Raw genomic sequence first — 21,243 nt, 5'->3', positions numbered from 1 at the left:
GCGCGCGTGTCTGATATACACACATGGCTGTTTTCCAGCTGTTTACAGCACTTATGACAAATCAGGGAGAGCAGGATGGTGAAAGTATGGGGGGTCTAATAAGGCACTGGCAGTTGGGGGTGTTAATAATTTCCTCCTTCCGCTTCCTAGGGGCAGGTGTAGGATAACCCCCTCACACGCCTACCCCCATACACACATTCTTCGCCATCATACGGCAGAAGCGATGTCTAAATGGCCACACTCTCTCACAGTCCCTCATGGATACTCCTGTTTTTCTTTCACTGCAGAATATGTAATCATATGCACTCCCAGCACAAATTCACATGCATAGCTATGGATGTAATATCCACTCTATCATTTTCTCTGTCTCTCTCACACACACACTCACGCACACTCTCAGGCTCTCAGAGGGTGGTTGAGAGTGTGGTATATGGTGATGATGTTCTCAAAGTGTGAGTCAGATGTATTAGATGGCGTGTCATTACAGCTTTCCACTCCCGTGGTCCCCGTGGTTCACATCACACCTTGCACTGTTGCTCTATATAGACCTCAGAGGGACAGACGGGTGTCTCATCTGTCTCTCTGCCTGTCTCCTGCTAAACATAGCCTGTCTTTTTTTTTTTTTCTTTCAACGCAGACAGCCTTTTTCCACCTCACTTTACACTGTCTCCATTTTCTCAAATTGTGAATGCATCACATTTGAAGAAAGTAACATTAAAATTAGATACAGTGTTTTGCTGGATTTCTAAATGGTTTCCACTCTTGTTCAAATAGAGACGGGAGTCCTGTCCATACAGGAAGGGGGAAACAATTCATTGCTCTTGCTTTTTTTTCACTTTGTATTGCATGAATTTGCCTCCTTTTCAGTTCTGCCTACTAAAAGGCTGCCTAACTAAAAAAAAAAAAAAAAAACCCAAAGTCTTATGAGAGGAAGCAAATGCAGTCAGTAAAACAGGAGGCGCTATCAGCAGGAAGAGTGGGGAAACTGTGGTATCCTGACACTCAGTATACGTGTGTGTACAGCACGCAGTATGTCACTGATGTATAGAGATAGAAACTTCCAAATGTCAGTTTTAGACTGCTAAAGTGCTGCAAGGTGAAAGCATTGTGACAGTGTGAAGCTTGTATATGGCTGAGATACAATTATGAGTAACATCAGGATGTTTGCAAGTGTCTCGACTAACGTTAGCAGCTTGCTAATTTAGCTTTTCAAGGCTAACTAGACATAAATGAGGGTGGAGACGAGAGGTGGCACACCATACAACCAGTGGTGAAGCTCCTTAGTGGATCGTGCACAGACCAAGACAACTGAGGTTTTGAAGTCACTTGACTGCTAACCATTTGACGTTACTTTTTTTGCTATTTTAGACATGGGACAGTAGAGGGTTAAGTCAGAGGTCGACAGCCCGCAGCCCTTTAGTCCCTCAGCTGTTACTCGTGCAAGCTTAAAAAAAAAACAACAAAAAAAAAACAAAACTAATGTGACATCCACGCCCCACACATGTGCAGCTCTTTATCTCCCCATTTTCTTTGGTAGGAGGGGCTAAAATGCCTATTTTGACACTCTTTTGGTGTTGAAGATTGCCAGCCCCTAGAGGAAAGAATGTGTATTCCCCAACCAGTTGGCGAGTGTTTCTAAAGTTAATGTCAGTCACTCTGAATCAGCTGCTAAAGCCTTAGATAGGCCTAGAAATTGTTCAGTGACACCCCAATAACCACCAGTCGCTAATGAAAAATGTGCATTCCCTGACTGGTTGGCGAAAACCTTCTTGTGATTGTTTGGATCTCTGGCGTCACCAATAGTTTACATGAAACACACCAACTACTCTGCTTTTTACTACCCTTCAGCTAGTAGCTACCAAGTGTTTGTAGTCAAGTCTGTGTCTTCCATGCAAACTACACACATGTGTATCTACTAGTGACCAAAGCACTCACAAGGAGGATTTTGGTGCAGTACTCTCTGTTTGGCCAGTTTTGCCTGATAGCAGCCAGCAACCTCTAGAAACTTGTCCATGTAGGCTCTCAACCGTCCAAGATATGTTAAGCTTAATTATTTGAAATGATGGCAGCTGGACTTCTTTTTGGTTCGGGAAGACGTTTGGCCTCTCATCCAAGAGGCTTCTTCAGTTCAGAAACAACTGATGGATAGTCCCAAGTATTTAACCCCATGTGGGGGTCATTTTCTTCGAAGGGGCCCTGAGGCTTGTTGACCCACTATTAAATCATGCGAGTCATCACAGCCGAGGTGTGAAGGCTCTGTAAGACATTGCTCTGTCCCATCATCATATGAGCAGTTGAGGTCACTTGAGGCAAATTATGAGCAACCAATGGCCAAAAAGTCTGGGAAAGCAAAAAATAAAAATGGACTTTTAAGTTATTTGCCTCATTAAAAGTGTCTGTTTCTTCACCACTTGTGGTCGTTTTTAGAGTAGGGGGTATAATAAGTAATAAATAAGGATAACATAATGACAAATTGTACAAATAGATCAAATGTGACTTAGCACACTGTTAAATGTCATCTGTAAGTTACTGAGGCTAATGGCAGCTTAATAATATCACTACTATCACATTCAGTGGTAATAACAGCAGCCTGGCATGTACTAAATCACTCTTGAAAGTCTCCCATTCTCCTTTTTGACATTCATTCAGACCTGTTTATTTGTTCCAGCGTCGTACGTGGAACCCTTTCATTTGCATGTGATGTTTTAATTTAATTTTTTTATTTTGACATTTCTAAAGTGTGTGTGAAACTTTCCTGACAGCTGAATGGAAACACACCTACTGTCTGCTTGTCTCTCGTTGTCATAAGCTCCTTTCAAACCAGATTAGCAGTGCTGGCAGAGCCCCTCTAATTGTCATTACCGACAGCAAACAACATTTTAATCCGGCAGGAATCATGTTTGGCATGTTTGGGTTTTTTTTGCTTTGAAATAAGTCAAAAGTAAGAGCTATGGAGGAAATTTCCTCTTTGTCCTGAGTGAGCTGCAGCACAGTTATTATGCCGTTAGCGTGAGACGGGTTAATCGGTATACAAGAAAATCATTTTACATCTGACTTAATGCAAGTTGTGTCTAAAACTCAACATTGTTGGACTCTATTCTCTGTTTTTAGGCCTCGCATTTCTTTTTCCGTCTCCCCGTATTCATTTGCTACGTTGCACACAAACAGGCCCGTGAAGTGCGTTGCGTAAGTTATCAAGTAAACAGGGATCTCATTCTGACGCTTGGAATGTACAAACACGACCATGCACTCTTCTCTGGCTCGCGTTCTCTCGTTCACAATATTTTATTTAGCTCCACTAAATTCAATTATAATTTATGTGAAATTCAAATGTTGCATAAATCCAAAGTTGGTTGAGGACATTTCAGGTTACCGACCACCCACAAAAACTCATACGGAGTTGAAGACGTCCACTCCCGTCCGTCTCCCAACCAGGCTGGAGCCAGCTGTGCGACCCAGGGATGAGAAATTCCCTAAGGGTCACCGAGGCCCATAGAAGCCCTAATCCCCCAGCTGCTTGACCGGACACACACACGGATACATGCTGTCAAATGGTGGTAGACAGTCACGTCATTACTAACACATCTATGTTTGCTTACATGCAGTGCTTTCACAGGCTTGGAAGTAAAGGGTTTAACCAGTGTCCTTTACTGGTGTTGCCTGATTTCAGGTCTAATTGCCTGAAACCAGCAACTTTGTCATTGTTAGGGGTTCAGTCAGTCATTGAGCAGTACAATTTGCCAAAGCACTTATCAATAAGTTGGTTGGTGCTAACTTCTCTGGAACTGCTAATACTAGTCCTGTTCACTTCTATGTACAGGGTGGGCCATTTATATGGATACACCGTAATAACATGGGAATGGTTGGTGATATTAAAGTCCTGTTTGTGGCACATTAGTATATGTGAGGGGGCAAACTCCTCAAGATGGGTGGTGACCATGGTGGCCATTTAGAAGTCGGCCATCTTGGATACAACTTTAGTTTTTTCAATAGGAAGAGGGCCATGTGACACATCAAACTTATTGGTAATGTCACAAGAAAAACAATGGTGTGCTTGGTTTCAACGTAACTTTATTCTTTCATGAGTTATTTACAAGTTTCTCTTTGTTCACAGCCATTGACATGTCGAAGAGGTTAACACGTGAGGAGCGGATCGAAATTGTGTTGATATCTGGTGAACGCAGTAACCGGGTCATTGCGGCAGTTTTCAATGCAAGACACCCTACGAGACCACACATCTCCCATGCTACAATTAGCAAACTACTTTCTAAGTTTCGTGAAACTGGTTCAGTGTTGGATTTGCCAAAATGTGGACGCAAGAAAACTGTCACTAATGAAGAAACATCAGTGGCTGTCCTAGCTTCATTCAGCAAGAGCCCACAGCGTAGCACTCGCCGCATGTCACTGGAGAGTGGCATTAGTTGAACATCCCTTCGGCAGATATTAGCTACTCACAAATGGCACCCTTACAAACTCCAGCTACTGCAGCATCTCAACGAGGATGACCCAGATCGGCGCACAGAATTTGCAGAATGGGCAAAACAAAAATTGGAACAGGACCCTCAGTTCACGCAGAAGATTTTGTTCAGTGATGAGGCAAACTTTTATGTGAATGGTGAAGTTAACAAACAAAACCACCGCTATTGGTCTGACACTAACCCACATTGGATGAATCCTCCAAGACTGTTGGAACAACAAAAATGATGGTTTGGTGTGGTATATGGGGTACAACGATAGTGGGTCCATTCTTCATCAATGGAAACCTCAAGGCCACTGGATATTTGAAATTGCTACATGATGATGTGTTTCCCTCTTTATGCACTGAAGCTGGCACGTTCCCTGAGTTTTTCCAGCAAGATGGTGCACCACCACATTATGGGTGCCAGGTCCGAGCATTCCTAGATGAACAGTTTCCTGGAAAGTGGATTGGTCGTCGTGGGCCAGTTGAATGGCCCCCAAGGTCTCCCGATCTGACCCCCTTAGACTTTTATCTTTGGGGTCATCTGAAGGCAATTGTCTATGGTGTGAAAAGATACGAGATGTGCAGCACCTGAAACTACGGATACTGGATGCCTGTGCTGGCATTTCTCCTGCGGTGTTGCTATCAGTGTGTGAAGAGTGGGAGAAGAGGGTTGCATTGACAATCCAACACAATGGGCAGCACATTGAACACATTTTATAAGTGGTCAGAAACTTGTAAATAACTCATGAAAGAATAAAGTTATGTTGAAACCAAGCACACCATTGTTTTTCTTGTGACATTACCAATAAGTTTGATGTGTCACATGGCCCTCTTCCTATTGAAAAAACAAAAGTTGTATCCAAGATGGCCGACTTCTAAATGGCCACCATGGTTACCACCCATCTTGAGGAGTTTGCCCCCTCACATATACTAATGTGCCACAAACAGGACTTTAATATCACCAACCATTCCCATGTTATTACGGTGTATCCATATAAATGGCCCACCCTGTAGATTCATAAAAAGGTAGCTCTGTGGCAGGCCATCCCAGCATCCAAGAGAACTCTATCCCACCTACTGTAACTCTTAGAAAATGGACATGGCAGAATGAGATAATTTAACTATTTAGCTTTTAAAATTTTATACAGCTATAAATATTAGCACTGAAAATAAATGGATGTCAGCAAATCCAATTTTAGTGTAGCACTAAGGGGTTACTGTGATATTTGTTTGTTCTAATACTGCTTTGGCCTTATCTTAAAGAGGACCGAGGTGATTACATTTCCTGAATTGCTACTAAGCAGAGAGGTTATATAGGCGATGGAGAGACAAGTAAAGCCTAAAGGAGAAGAAGAGAAAGATGAATATGCTCGTCTGAAAGATGTGGAAATTGAAGATCGCAGAGGGAGGGAAAAAATAAGGAGCGATGAAAGAAGAACAGGGAAGCCAGCAGTGGTTCCTGTCTGTTTGGGTGGCCCTGAGCCGGATTGAGGACCCAGGTGTTCTCCCCCCTCTATCCACGTATCGCTCCATTCCTTCTCATCGCCTCCCCTGGTGGCCTTCGCCATTTAATCTGGATTAATGAGGAGGTTGACCTTCGGCTCGCTTCCTCTCTGTCTATCCCTTTCCATTCCTGCCTTGCAGAGCTTTCCAAGCAGGACTACGTTGTTTTTACCCACATTTTACCCATGTCTTCATTTCATATTGTTTCTTTTTCTACTTCTCTGAATCTTCTCTCTCCTCTCTCTCTTTTCAACCCTATTTTGCTCTTTATCTCAAGCCTTGGCAGTGCAAGTCTTTGTGCATGTGCAACTCCATCTTGGCTCTACTGACTGACAAAGCAGTGCTGTTCATTGTTGGGACCACCTGTGCATCCTGTCCCACTGCTCTGTTTGGGTGGTCAAGCCTCGCAGCCCACGCCGTACTGATATACGGACACACACTTAGAGAAATTCACGTCACCGCAGTCCATGAATATCCTCATGGGAAGTCTGCAAAGGCACAAGTACAGACGCACACTCACTCACAACCAAGCTGTGCGCTACCCAATCTGTGGTGAGTGAGTCCTTCTAATTGGCCAGTCAACAGGTGCTGAGCTCGACTCATGGGAGTGGACAGAGGAGACGGAGGGATATGATTACAGAACAAGGGAAAGGCTAAGCTCAAGGCTTCTGTATAATAACTGCAGCAGGAGCCAGTTTTGAAGGGTGGGAAGTAAATATCTAAATCTGTTTGGCTGTTCTGTGTTGCTGATTGATATACCACCAGAGCAATTTGAACAATAGCCAGCACTGTGCTGCTCATGTGGCGGTCAGAGCAGTTCTTAAAGTAGCAAGTAGCAACATGTTTTCCATAATCAAGGAAGGAATTATGCCAGTGTTATAGTTTTCAAACTAGAGTGCATCATGTTGTGCCCACCTAGGTCCAAGTGTCATAAGTATGTCATGTATATATTTTGTCATAGAGGCTAAACTACAGGCTCTGTGGAGACATATGTGCCTGCCAGTTATGTTGTTACCCCATGGTCTTGACCGTGTAGACCAAGGGTGGGGGAACTCCAGGCCTCAAGGAACGGTGTCCTGCAGGTTTTAGATGTGTCCTTGATCCACTTGGTGTAGACACTAAACTATGAGGGCATCAAATTTGCATCCCTGCTCCAAGAACACTGTGCAAATTAAGACAAAGAATAACAACTACTACTATGTTTGTGATGTCCACACAACGAAAGTATCAAATACAGCCTACTGTATCTCAGTCTGAATCAGATTATTAATTTTCTTTGGCAACACACACTACTGATCTATGTACTGCCTCGTCTCTCTTGTCATGTCTTTGTTGAACTCACTGAGTAATTACTCACTGTGTTGGATGGAAAAGCACACGTAAAAAAGGGAGTGAACTCTGGATTTAATAACTAGTAGACTCTCTATTATCAGTAACAGCTTCAGTCAGAGTTTCCCATCAGTCTTGCTCAATAGGGCTGGGCTATATCATACCGTTCACGGTAATACCGGTGTAATTTTGGGCAACGATAGGAAAATGAAATATCGCAATAGAATAATGGGTAAAACGCACATGCGCAGTGCCTTTGTTTACATACGCACATGGCGGCGACGCAGAATGAGAAGAGCGAAAGTGGATCGTTGAATGAAACGGATGAACCAGAATTGGTTTGTAAAAATGCTGCAACTTCATGGTGTGGAACTGGTTTAGCTTTCGTCCGTCAGATACACAACAAAGCACTATTTTTGGTAGCGCATGCTAGCGGGCCGTCGTTATTACCGTGTTGTTTGGAAAATACGGCACACTTAAAATCAATCCTTTGATTTTTCTGAAAATCGACAGTGCAGCTTATAATCCCGTGTGCCTTATGTATGAATTCTGGTTGTGTTTACTGACCTCTAAACGATTTTATGTGGTACACAGCGCTCGAAAACCTGTCAAATGTTTTAGTACGACTTTGCTAAGCTACGAACCCGCACAGCTTGATGGATTGTCGGAGCATTACGGCTATCGTAGTCAGGCGCCTCGCGGAGTGAAACGTACTGCGCTTCAACATAATATTACTGTATTGTGTGTGTATAACCTCTTTTTAAGTTTTGTGGATATTATACATGGTTATGCTGAGGATATGTCGGCCAATTTCCACTGGAAATGCCTTTTGGTTAAACTGTCAGCGAGGAATTTGCACTGTTACGTTTTTATATAACTTTAATGCACATAAAAAACAGCTGCTTGTTTAAGTGAAAATACATTGATGGGGTTTTTTGCACTAATAAAGTTGTGCAGTTGTAAAGTATTTTGTCTAGTGTCAATTATATCGTCAGTTATATCGTTATCGCAAATTTTCAAATGTATATTGTGAAAAATATTTTTGGTCATATCGCCCTGCTCTATTGCACAATAATGAGGGGGAATTCTGGGTTATCAGTTTATCAGTATTTTTGGGATGTATTGATTAAAAAGCCTTTGTAAGGTCATGCCACTTCATCTAATCCAGGTAAAGGTCAGAACTCTGGTAGAACTTTCTTCTATCTCTTGAGTCATGCATCTTGTGGCTTTACAGAACTTCTGTTAAAGTCTTTTCTTTTTTTCTTTTTGAGTAAAATCCCTTGGCGTAATGGTGATTCTGAAACCTTTGCAGCTTTTGTCTAATCCATCCACAGAACATGCTCCAGATCTTTGCATAACGTCTCCCACATGGACTGATGAACACCTAGGTCATACGTTTAGCTGATGTAGCGTTTTTAATGCTTCTTTTAAGGTATTGTGAAAGAAGTTGGGCTCAAGACATTGCCCAGTATTTAGTGAGAGTGCAGCTTTGTCAATAACTACCTCCTTAATGGGAACACGTGACTCCAAGTAACTTTTGAGAAGTCTTTAGCACAAAGGTCCTTATGTAATCCTGAGTACTGATTTTTAGTAAAGGCATGTTTTGGTCTAGAAATTGTGACTTAGATGAGCCACATTTTATAAGTAATCAATGTGAAGAATCCTGGAAGTTCCAAAGGATTTTTTGCAGCATATGAACATATGGTAAAAATGTGTAGTTTAAATTAGCTCATGTAGTATATTAAATTGTCTGGAAAGCAGAGATGTTTGCCAAAATGACTTTTATATAATTTGAATGCCAAAACGTATAATTTAAGATGTTGACAGTTCTCTTGCACCTCACCACTTTTATAAATAGGAGAGTTTCCCTTACAGCTAGGCTGCTGAAGACCTGACTTTTAGATTTGCTTACTCGCTCTAGCTTGACTTGTGTGTCACTCACCACTGGAAACAGCACATAAGACGGAAAACATTTGGGCCCGAATGAAAGGTGATCAGCCCTCCCTTTTCTTTTCTCCTGTGTGTCTCTCTTTTTTCTCCCCCCCCTCTCTCGCACTTTCTCTCTCCTTCCGTCTCCCCGAGCCCCGCGGGTCGCCTTACCCTGGGGTTTAGCCCCTAATCACCCACAGCTAGTGGGGAGGGAACCGGAGACTTCCAGCTGGCTGCCTCGTTATTGCAGACCCGAGGGACACACATACACACATTCCTGCACACACGAGCTAAAAACACACACACACACAACCTCATATATGCTTACCAAGGCATTTGCTGTTATCTCTTGGCATCTCTCCATCCACGGCCTCCCCCCCACAAGTCATTCCTGCCAAGGCCGCAGCCTCGCCACATAAACTGAATAACAGAAGGCGGCTTACCACAAAGGAGGCCCAAATCTCTGGCACGTCCACATCTCCAAACCAGTTTAAACTAGTCTTAAATGTTGACATCTCTAGACTGTTAGCCATACATCTATATTTGTATGTAAAATGCATGTGTCTGTCCTGACTGTTGGCGTCTAACAATCCTGCAGCCAGGACTCTAACAGAATTCTAACACCAACCATCTTTTTCCTTTCAGGAGGGATCCATATGATTACCCCACCCACTCCAGACCTGTGCCAAGAGATTCCGGCCCCAACCACTATCAGGACGCTCCAGGTGCGAGTAACTCGGGCCGTTTGCCAATCCCTCAGTTGAGCACCCAGCAGCCGCTCAACAATCCCCGCTACCACCCCTCTTCCCAGGCAGGACAGCAGCACCGTGCTGCCTTAAGACAGGACATCCCTCCGTCACCCTCCGTGGGTCAAAGAGGGCGCCAGTACTACGACACCGTAGGGAGAAAAGACGGATACCGGCAAGCCAGCCCCGGCCGCTACACCAGCCCAGAGAGAAACCCTGCCGTCAAGGAGCGTTACAACAGCCCCGACCGCTATCGCTACGGTGACGAAAGACAGCCTGACCCAAGACGGAAGAATCCCATGATAGGCGCGGTTTAAAACAGTACAAATGCAAGTAACATAAAGAGAGCGTGTTTGTGAAACATATCAGCTGTCACCTGGGCCGCCAGTGTGCATCAGTGAAATTTTTGCCATATTGATTCATGTAATCAGAAGCTGTAATGCAAAAAAAAAAAAAATAGGGCTTATTTTTTTGAGAAAGGGAGATTTGTGTGTTGTGTGTTTGTTTCCAGCTGCGTGTATCTATTTGCTGGTGTGTCGTGGTGTATAAGAAGAGGACACAAGATTTTATGATGTCGAAATTAAATGAAGTTAAATATATTATATAGAGTAAACTCCGTGCCAAACGTATACAATCAAGTATATTGAAAGCTATGAAAGCAGAGCTGACTCGCATTTTGCACATGCTGATCAAGCTGAAGGAAATTAAAGAGGGATCACCTTGACCCGTCAGACTGCTCCAGCACAGAGAGACGGGAAGCTAAAGTGGACAAACAGGAAAAGGAAGTAACACCCCCTTCTTCTTGTCCTTGATGTTTAGTCGCTTGGACTTCCTTTACATTCTGCTAACACACTGCTTCGTCTGTTTTTTTGTATTTTTACCTTTCCTTATCTGGACATGGCTTACTCCGTGCTCATTAACTGTGTAACTGAATTTGCAAATAAGATAAGTGATATTTTTGTAGCGCTTCTAATAAAATGTATAAATCTTGATCTGCTGCAGGCTCTTATGGTAAGCTCCTTGTAACTTGTGGAAGACATTAATGAAACATTTTATCCTTTTAACATATCACCGCTAAGAGTCACTGCACTGAAAACAAATTGTGTCAATGGTGGTTTGATTTAAACTGTCAAATAAGTGCACAACTTCTTTTTTTTTTTTTTTTTTTTTTTTACAACTATTTTCCATTAAATATCTTGATAAATATTCTCAGGCTGTGCCACGTCATTTCATTTCATCCCATTTCTGCTTCATTTCACCTGTTAGCTACAGTACGCGTGTATGAAACACTCAGACTAAGACAACACCATGAGTCATCACTTTAAAAATTCATTATAATATCCAGCTTAATGTCTCTGAGCACAATCTCTAGATAAATTTGCCCTGTGAGATGACTGATAAGAGTAGCCAGCATTCCGATAATGACTAAATCATCTTCAACAATTAGAGGCAGGGAAATCTCCACTGGAAAATGATTACTGCCCAATTTGCTCTCAGAAATAAAGATGGCACTGATTGGTGAAATTAGACTTGAAATGGGGAATAATTAGTGTGGAGAAGGCTTTTTCTATCAGTTTAGGTTTAATTAGCATCGAGGCCCATAAGGACCGGGCCTCTCTGCGTTCCCCTGACCCTCTCCTGTCTACACTGGAATAGACCTCCAAACAGACGAGCACAGGCAGATAAAAGCTGATCAATCCTTCTCTTTAAACCAGTTTTAAGCAAATTACCTATTTCCCAAAGACAGGAAACACGTAAGACTTCAGAGGAGATGCAACCTGTCTGACTAAATACTAGTATAAACAAATGCTTATTTTGACACATATCATATATAGTAAGAAATGCAGTGCTTGTCACAAACTAGAATAGATGAAAGCTGGATAAACAAGCAAGGGAACCACCAGCTGTCTGCTGAGCATCCTGTGATGACAAAACTGTCAGAAATTGTCCGCAGTTTCTTCCTAATAGATCTACCTTGAACTAATCAAGCACAGGCAGGGGAAACTAGTGCATCTGTAATGGCCTGTTTGATTACACAAGCTGTTATAGAAAAGTTTTAAGTGAGTCAGAGTAAGAAATCAAGTCCTCCAGAAGTCTCTTATGTTTTATACTCATAGTCCCCATAAAGGAGACACTTCTGCAGTAGCTGAAGGCATACATGGTAAGATAAGCTCAACTTATCTTTAAAAAAATACAATTAAATTAAAGAACTGAGCGGACCTCTTTGTGATTAAAGCAGAAGGTTATAACCATTTAAAGCCACAATTAAACAGCAGACATGCAAACCTACACAACTGATTCACATATTTCTTAACTTCATGTATTTGTTTTCCATATGTGAAAACCTAATGTTAATATCTGTAGGAGTATGGCTAACAGCTAAAATCATTAGCTAGCAGTATAGATAAACATGTTAGCTAAACCTGCTCACATGCTATGTACAGGGTGGGCCATTTATATGGATACACCGTAATAACATGGGAATGGTTGGTGATATTAAAGTCCTGTTTGTGGCACATTAGTATGTGTGAGGGGGCAAACTCCTCAAGATGGGTGGTGGCCATTTAGAAGTCGGCCATCTTGGATACAACTTTTGTTTTTTCAATAGGAAGGGGGCCATGTGACACGTCAAATTTATTGGTAATGTCACAAGAAAAACAATGGTGTGCTTGGTTTCAACGTAACTTTATTCTTTCATGAGTTATTTACAAGTTTCTGACCACTTATAAAATGTGTTCAATGTGCTGCCCACTGTGTTGGATTGTCAATGCAACCCTCTTCTCCCACTCTTCACACACTGATAGCAACACCGCAGGAGAAATGCCAGCACAGGCATCCAGTATCCGTAGTTTCAGGTGCTGCACATCTCGTATCTTCACACCATAGACAATTGCCTTCAGATGACCCCAAAGATAAAAGTCTAAGGGGGTCAGATAGGGAGACCTTGGGGGCCATTCAACTGGCCCACGACGACCAATCCACTTTCCAGGAAACTGTTCATCTAGGAATGCTCGGACCTGGCACCCATAATGTGGTGGTGCACCATCTTGCTGGAAAAACTCAGGGAACGTGCCAGCTTCAGTGCATAAAGAGGGAAACACATCATCATGTAGCAATTTCAAATATCCAGTGGCCTTGAGGTTTCCATTGATGAAGAATGGACCCACTATCATTGTACCCCATATACCACACCAAACCATCACTTTTGTTGTTCCAACAGTCTTGGAGGATCCATCCAATGTGGGTTAGTGTCAGACCAATAGCGGTGGTTTTGTTTGTTAACTTCACCATTCACATAAAAGTTTGCCTCATCACTGAACAAAATCTTCTGCGTGAACTGAGGGTCCTGTTCCAATTTTTGTTTTGCCCATTCTGCAAATTCTGTGCGCCGATCTGGGTCATCCTCGTTGAGATGCTGCAGTAGCTGGAGTTTGTAAGGGTGCCATTTGTGAGTAGCTAATATCCTCCGAAGGGATGTTCAACTAATGCCACTCTCCAGTGACATGCGGCGAGTGCTACGCTGTGGGCTCTTGCTGAATGAAGCTAGGACAGCCACTGATGTTTCTTCATTAGTGACAGTTTTCTTGCATCCACATTTTGGCAAATCCAACACTGAACCAGTTTCACGAAACTTAGCAAGTAGTTTGCTAATTGTAGCATGGGAGATGTGTGGTCTCGTAGGGTGTCTTGCATTGAAATCTGCCGCAATGACCTGGTTACTGCGTTCACCAGATATCAACACAATTTCGATCCGCTCCTCACGTGTTAACCTCTTCGACATGTCAATGGCTGTGAACAAAGAGAAACTTGTAAATAACTCATGAAAGAATAAAGTTACATTGAAACCAAGCACACCATTGTTTTTCTTGTGACATTACCAATAAGTTTGATGTGTCACATGGCCCTCTTCCTATTGAAAAAACTAAAGTTGTATCCAAGATGGGCGACTTCTAAATGGCCACCATGGTCACCACCCATCTTGAGGAGTTTGCCCCCTCACATATACTAATGTGCCACAAACAGGACTTTAATATCACCAACCATTCCCATGTTATTACGGTGCATCCATATAAATGGCCCACCCTGTATATTTAGCTTAAGGTATAGCTACAACAGTTTCAACTGCTAGCCACAATTTGGGCTAAAACAAAAGAGTCCCACTTTTTTTGTTTGCTATTTTAACATTTTTAACAGTTTACCTGTGCAAAAGTCTTGAGCCACTGGCTGAAATACTGCCCAAAATCATGGCGGACCCTCCACCATGTTCTACAGATGGCTCTAGACACTGTTGTACTGCACTCCTAACCTCCTTCGTGTATATTGACAATGATTTGAACATGAAAATGTCACATTTGGATTCATCACTCCAACAGACCTGTTGCCGCTGATTTTCAGTCCAGTTTTTGTGTAATTCGGAATACATCAGCCTTTTTGTTTTGCAGTTTCCTTCCTTTAGTGATTAACTAAAGTGTCAGGTGCATCTCTCAGGTCCTGTGTCAGGTCTTTGCTGGATTTTTTCCTGTTTCTTTCAGATACAGTTCCTGTGCTGTAAATGCAGTTTTTGAGGCTTGCCACTTCTTTTGTCCTCGACTTGTACAGTTTCTTCAAGGACACACTGCACACCATGCCAAGATATGTCAAATATGTGGCTGATAGCTTTTTAGGAATCACTTGTTGTTGCAAAAGTAATATTTTATGTCTGTCAAACGTCATTATCTTTGGCATTTCATATATTCAACAAAAGAAATGAGAACAAATGTTTTTGTGACAGGCTGCTCGTAACAAAGTGCCTAAAGATACAAATTAAAACTGGTTCTTTGCCAAGTTGTCTGTTACTTGTAGACACAACGCTGGTTTATTCGTTGACTTTTGTGCCTTTTTTATGGTTGAATGACTCAACAAACTAAAACACATTTCTGTTAAAGAAGTCAGGTACAAGGACTGGAGATAAAATGAGTGAAAAAGCAGCCAATATTCAAAGTAAAACTCTAAAGACCTCCAGAAAGCCTGAAGAGAGAGAAACACTCTTAACAATTATAAGAAAGTCTGGCTCCTTGAAAGCAAAATATAAAGAAATGAAGGGTGGCTCAAGATTTTTGCACAGCACTATATGCTTACCTAACACCTTTATTTGTTCATTGTAGTGAAATTGTTAGAATTAACAGCTTAAATAGTTCTATAAAAGACAGATGAACTTTTAAAACAGTGAGCATGAAGTTGTGAGCTAAAAGTATGCATTAACAGAAATGATTGGCTAAATATGGACAAATAAATTCTAAGCTAAACACAATAAATAAAGAACATGGACCTCATAAATAACTGTTAACAGGAGCGTTAAATGGTTAAAACAGTAAATCACAGTTATTGATAGGTGGTTGAGGTATTGCTAACCATAAGAGCCATAACAGTCTAAATGGGGAGCTGAAACTAGTTCAGATCTGGTTTTAAATAAGCTTAAAAGACCACACTGAATGTAAGAGGCATTGATGAAGGGATTCCTGAGTGCATGTGACAGAGCTGTGGGTATGTCAGATGAAAAAGGTTGGAAACCACTGGTTTACTTAATTAGCACTCGTATGTGTGTGTGTACTTATAAAGCACGTCTTTACCGTTATGAAAGACATGCAGTTATAATTCCATGATGATAGTATAGTAATGGCACCGTGCCATGGTATTACAAGCATGAAACACTGTAAAAACCTCCCTTGGGTGGTCTGATGAGACATTCCGGTGTCTAAATGTGTCGATGGTGGAGCGTCAGCTAATGAAAATGCCTCATTTGTGGAGTGTTTTCGGTAGATTATGAAACTTAGGAGCCAAATAGAGATAGGGCCCTCAAACCAAACATACTAAGAAGGAGATTATTTTATTAAGCGGTCACTGCTCATGGCTACGTAGGTGTGACCTGACCAGAAAACGAGTTCGGCACACTAGCAGTGTGTCGATGGATGCTCAAGCCATGCTAGGTATGAAGGAACACTGGATTGAGCAGGAAGTCAAGATGGACCAACTGAACTGAGGAGGGGGGCTGAGGGTACGTCTTTCACTGTCTTACAGTGCTGTGATTGCAGCCATTGCCCAGCTCTCCATGAATGATACTCATGACCATCGATTAGCGGTCAGCCAAGACTGAAGAAGTCACCTGGATGACGCCAAGGAGCTCGTCTCCAACGCCTGCGTCCATATGAACAGAATCAACTTCCTGATGTTTCCAAGTACGTTTGTTATAAAGCGGAGGTGGCAACAGCGAGCGCCGTGCCAAGATTTCCTGTGTCTCCTCTCATTCACACTGATGGTAACACAACTCGCGGCACTTAAGCTGGCTTCGCTGTGCTTTAAAGAAACGCTGTAAACAGGCTCCTCCGAGTGCTTGTGGTCAGCTCGCTGCTGCCAAAGATAATAAACAACAGCAACTGATTATCCGTGAATTAATTGCATTTTAAGTCCATTAAACAAAAGCTTTGGAATTGCTGTCAGGAGCACTTGGCTCTAACACCCATCTTAGCAAAATTACTCTTCCGTCCGCAGCCACAGCCTTCGAGAGTGCCTCGGCCTTTGTTCATGGTCATCCACAAGGAGTGCTTTTAGTGCAGTCACGTGACACACCCTCCCTCTGATGGTCCGCGGTCATGGCCGTTGATTCGCTGACAGACATATTTTTACGCCTCATATCAGCTCACGCCATGTAAAAAAGACGTTTTCCTCTCCCCGCTGCATGACCTCTGATTTCGAGAAAGGCCGTATCCTTCCTTAAGAGCTACTTATCTATTCTCTGCACCCACCCCTCCTTTTGTTGGCGATTCTTTCCCGACTTTAAAAAATAAAAATTCTCTCCCATCTTTTTCTCTGTTATGTGAGAAGGGGGTGGGGGTGTTTTGCGTGAATTAATCTGACACCTCGTAAGCCCACATTTTTGTGGAACTAAAATAAAAAATAAAAAAATGCAAACGCTGTTCCCCAGTCGATTGTCATGAACCGTAGGGTAGTGTGAGAATTCCCTGGTTATGTTCTCTTAGCATTACCTATTCTGCTGGTGCCCCTGTTGTACACCTTTGCTTGTTAGCATGTGTCAATCAAAAGGCGTGCTCTGGGGAGGGCAAAGTGGAGAGCTGAAGCAGTTATCTGTCTCCAACACAGCTCCCAAAAAAAAGACAGAGCAAAGTCGGCGGGAGGGGCTGAGATGGAGGGGATGTGAGTACGAGAGATGCTGGAGGACTAGTATAGAGGAGCATACACCCTCGCAACACAAGAATGAAGGTAAATGCCCGCGCTGACCTCGGCCTGCGCTCGCTGGCCCCTTTCATCCTCTTCATTAAAGGCACATTCCGCCATATTACCCCGCTGTCCTTCTGTCCTTCACCTGCTGCCATTCATTTCAATTCAGCCCTCGTTAAGGCATCACGGTCTCCGAACGGAGTGTAGTCGGAGCGGTCCGAGCGGATCCTCTCATTTAATTATACAGTTCATTAGAAAGGAGGCCCGCATCCCCACTCCACCTCCCCCCAGCTCTGAGGCAGACCATGGGAATAGCTGGTGGCTAATGTGCAGTTTAAATGGCCTAAATATGGAGATTGGTCGAGTTATGGATTACCGTTAACCGTTAGCCTGCCCTTCACCTACTTCATTCGCTTTTATGTCAGCCATGTAGCCTTTTGATGCAGTATCTCTCAAGTTGGAGTGTGCTCTTTCAGCCAGCGTGTTTGTTTGATATTGTTCATGAACTGTGAAATTGAATTTCCACACTTGGGCTGATATTGGAAATAATTTCATATCCCATGCAATATTCTTGCTCGGTTTCACCTTGCGCTGTGTTTAAGACATCCATTTTTGCTTAACGTGTCTTTCTGTGTTTTTCTCCTTCGTCTTCTTCTTTTGCAAAGTCGATTCTGCAACACCGTTAATTTGGACCATATTTACCCTGAAAGCAGTGTTGGCTCTCCTGGCTGCCTCTCTGTTCGCCCACACACCACAGCCGAGCCACCAACCACCATCTTTTACTCCAAAGCTGTCGTCATGGAAACGAGGCCGCCGCTCCTGGCACAGCAGCCCCCCCTTTTTTCCAGTGCTGATGACATCGTAGTAGCAACAATGAAAGGTTTGTACATCCCATTATTAAGAGGAGCAGGGGTTTTTTCCCCCCTCTTTTTCGCTTTTGGGGCAGGGTCACTGAGCACCTGAAACCTCACACAGTGTGAAATGCTTTATCAGAAACACCCAGGTCTTTTATTCTATTCTGCACCAACACTGGTACCACTTCAGGTAGACGAACCTGGCAGGAGAAAACATAAATACAAAGCTTTTGTCAGTAAGCTACATGCAGCATTTCTTCCTCTGCGTTTTGGGGAGCTTCTGGGATATGTAAATATATTTCCTATACTTGAAATCCAAAACACGGGCCTCAGTCAGTGAGCATGTTTCAACCCAGAAGATCCAAGACCAGCCTGAAACCACTGAATGGTCTCAATGTCTGTTTGCTGTGAGCTTGCACAAAGCAGCAACCTGTACGGCTGAGAGGTGAAGCCAAGGTGCAATTCCTCAAATGGCCACTTGAGGCTGTGATTTAAAAGTCATTCCCAGCAGACTCTAATGTTAAAACGGCCAACTTAATAGCAAAAACTAACATGTTTACAACCAGTTAGACATTTCTCCTTCAAAACATCTGCGCTCAGGTTATTATTTACTTATTTGTTTGTTTTAATAAATCACCCAGTTAAGTTTTCTTTGAGATTAAAGTTGGAATTAATCGGGACATGGCCCCTCGGACTCATCGGTGGGCTTCACCTCCACTAAAATGAATCTCCCGGTTTCCTTCCAAGGTACCTATGGTCCAGTTTTCGAGAGTGACACTCACTTTGTAGGCTATCGTTGCAGCTTGCTTAGCGAGTCAGCTAGTGTTAGCACGGCTCCATCGCTTCAGTTCAAAAAGGATACTTTCTGTTTAAACAACAAAAAAAAAAACAAGATGGCAATGCCACGAGGTGGTTTTTTTCATCTTTTATGTATAGTTTATTGCTCCGGCCCGAATGCAGCAGAAAGGTTTTACTCTCAGGAAAAAGCTTTGCATTGTTTATTTTCTTTTTGGCTACGTAGCCTTGGAGCTGCTGGACTCTTTAACAGCAAACCCTCCAGAACTTTGTCTTCATTCATCTCTCCCAGCCTTCTCCACTTTCCTATCGCTCCGGTGATGAAAAACACCAAAGAGCCTTGTGGACTGTGGTGTTAACTTGGGGCTAGCAGTGTGGTTCGCCGGGTTGTGATGTGGCCAACAACAGCTGAAGTCCGTGACCCCTGGACCCCATCCATCAGGCTTTCATCACCAGCCCTGGCCTCTGACACACACAAAACTTCAGCCGGGGAGAGAAAGCACGCAACTGGGAAATGCATCAATGTCACTGAGACACTGGGAACAGTATTAGATTATATATATTCACTTTGTCCGGCACTCGACATGCATGCGAGTTATCATACACCAGTGCGGTTTTTGCTCTTGAATATAAAGTTATAAATGTTTCCAGAAGTACTGAGTGAGGTTGCCAAACTGGTTTTATAGAGGTCCCAGACTAAGCTGTCCATCATGTGCAAACTCCTCGTGTATTAACCTCCTCTTCTGACACATTGTTTGCTTCCACTGCTGTCTCACACACACACACACACACACACACACACACACACACACACACACACACACACACACACACACACACACACACACACACACACACCTGCTCTGGGCTCAGGCATACACACAAACTGTCGTTATGGACACACAGAGCATCCGTATCGTTTTGCCCTCACACACATGTTACCAATATGTGTGTGGCAGAGGCTCAGCTGACCGCCTGGCAGTCACTGTGAAATTGGCGCCCTTCTCATACAGATGCCAGGTGTTTTGCTTGGCAGCCAGGGGTGCCGGGGGTGAGCTTGTGTCAGGAGTGTTGGGTTGCCATGAACTGCAGGGAAAGGATGGGAGCAATATGTTATGGGTCCCTGTTAGTCCAGCCGCTCGGCTAAGATGGAGCGCTGCCAAGGCCGAGATGAGTTTACAGACCGCTTGGTTTCTGTAGGAGTTTGAAAACATATATTAAATTATGAGGCAACATTATTTTTCAATTAACCTTATTTTCTTGACTGATGCACGTATGGGTGCCAAACATAACATCCCAGGCGTACCACTCAAGGCAGTTTTTGGCACTGAATAGCATTAACCTCCTGCACTGACATGTTTTTCTATTTTTGTTGTGCTGTAGGAATGAGAGCTCACCCCATACCATGAGCAGCCCTGCCAAAAAATTCGCATATGCTGCTCAAACACAGAGAATAAATCCAAGTTTGTAGTGAAAGCTGGAAAAGGCAACATTTTGGCAGTTTTGACATCTTAAGATTATTTTCTCCTGATACACCAAAAGGTGGCAGCTGTGGCTCTGGAGGATGAGCGGGTCATCGACCAAACTTTAGAGGTCTGCATATTGACGTATACTTGGGCAAGATACTGAACCCTGGGTTGCCTCCATGCATCCATTGGCGAGTGAGTGCATCTGTGAATATTAGACAGTGTGTTACGGTATAGGAAAAAAAGGTCTTATATGATTAGGTGAATAAGTCTTGTATTTAAAAGTGCCTTGAGTGCTCAGCCTGAACAGAAAAGCACTGTATCCATTTATAATTTTACCAAGAATCAACATTTCCTGTAGTGATCTTACCTGAAACTGGTTTTGCTGTTTGCATGAAAAGATGTCACGTTGGGGCATTAAATATGAGGTTACCACTGCAAGGTAGTTAGCTAAATTAGCTTAAGGAGAAAACAAGGAACAGCAAGTGGAAGTGAAACTTACAAATGCTACTTGCAGGATTTCGAAACTCAGTCTGCTTATAGAACATTTACAATGTGGACCTTTTTGTTTTTTTTGGAAACACTATAAGTGAATAGGCTAAAAGTTTTAGCTAACCGATATTAGCATCAGACTTCCCTAGCTGATTACTTACATTGGGGCAGTTATTTATTTTTTTAAGACTATTTCTTTAAATCTTAAATGTACAAATAAGGATTTTCTAGCAAAATGTGAGCAAATTTGCATTTTCCAGGGCAGAAATACACTCACTGGCCACTTTATTAGTTACACTTGATTGGACCTACTTTTGACTTCAGAACTGCCTTAAGTCTTCATGGCACAGATTCGACAAGGTGCTGAAAACATTCCTTGGAGGTGTTGGTCCATATTGACATGATAGCGTCTCACAGCTGCTGCAGATTTGTTGACTGCACACCCATGATGT

General features: G+C 42.9%; 1 protein-coding gene across 1 annotated transcript in view; it reads left to right on the top strand.

Moving 5' to 3' along the window:
• Positions 1 to 11,116, top strand: part of pard3ba (par-3 family cell polarity regulator beta a) — a 196,633-nt gene extending 185,517 nt beyond the window's left edge. The window contains exon 24 of the mRNA XM_084922436.1: positions 9,869 to 11,116. Coding sequence (XP_084778562.1) covers positions 9,869 to 10,286 — 418 coding nt within the window. The 3' untranslated portion in view covers positions 10,287 to 11,116. The remainder of the gene's footprint in view (positions 1 to 9,868) is intronic.
• Positions 11,117 to 21,243: the final 10,127 nt, after the last annotated feature.

This window comes from Perissodus microlepis, chromosome 23 (genome assembly GCF_051167445.1).
Source record: "Perissodus microlepis isolate ML-2025 ecotype Zambia chromosome 23, ASM5116744v1, whole genome shotgun sequence".
Classification (NCBI taxonomy): domain Eukaryota; kingdom Metazoa; phylum Chordata; class Actinopteri; order Cichliformes; family Cichlidae; genus Perissodus; species Perissodus microlepis.
The sequence above is the reverse complement of the archived record's forward strand: the minus strand, read 5'-3'. Positions and strand labels throughout refer to the sequence as shown.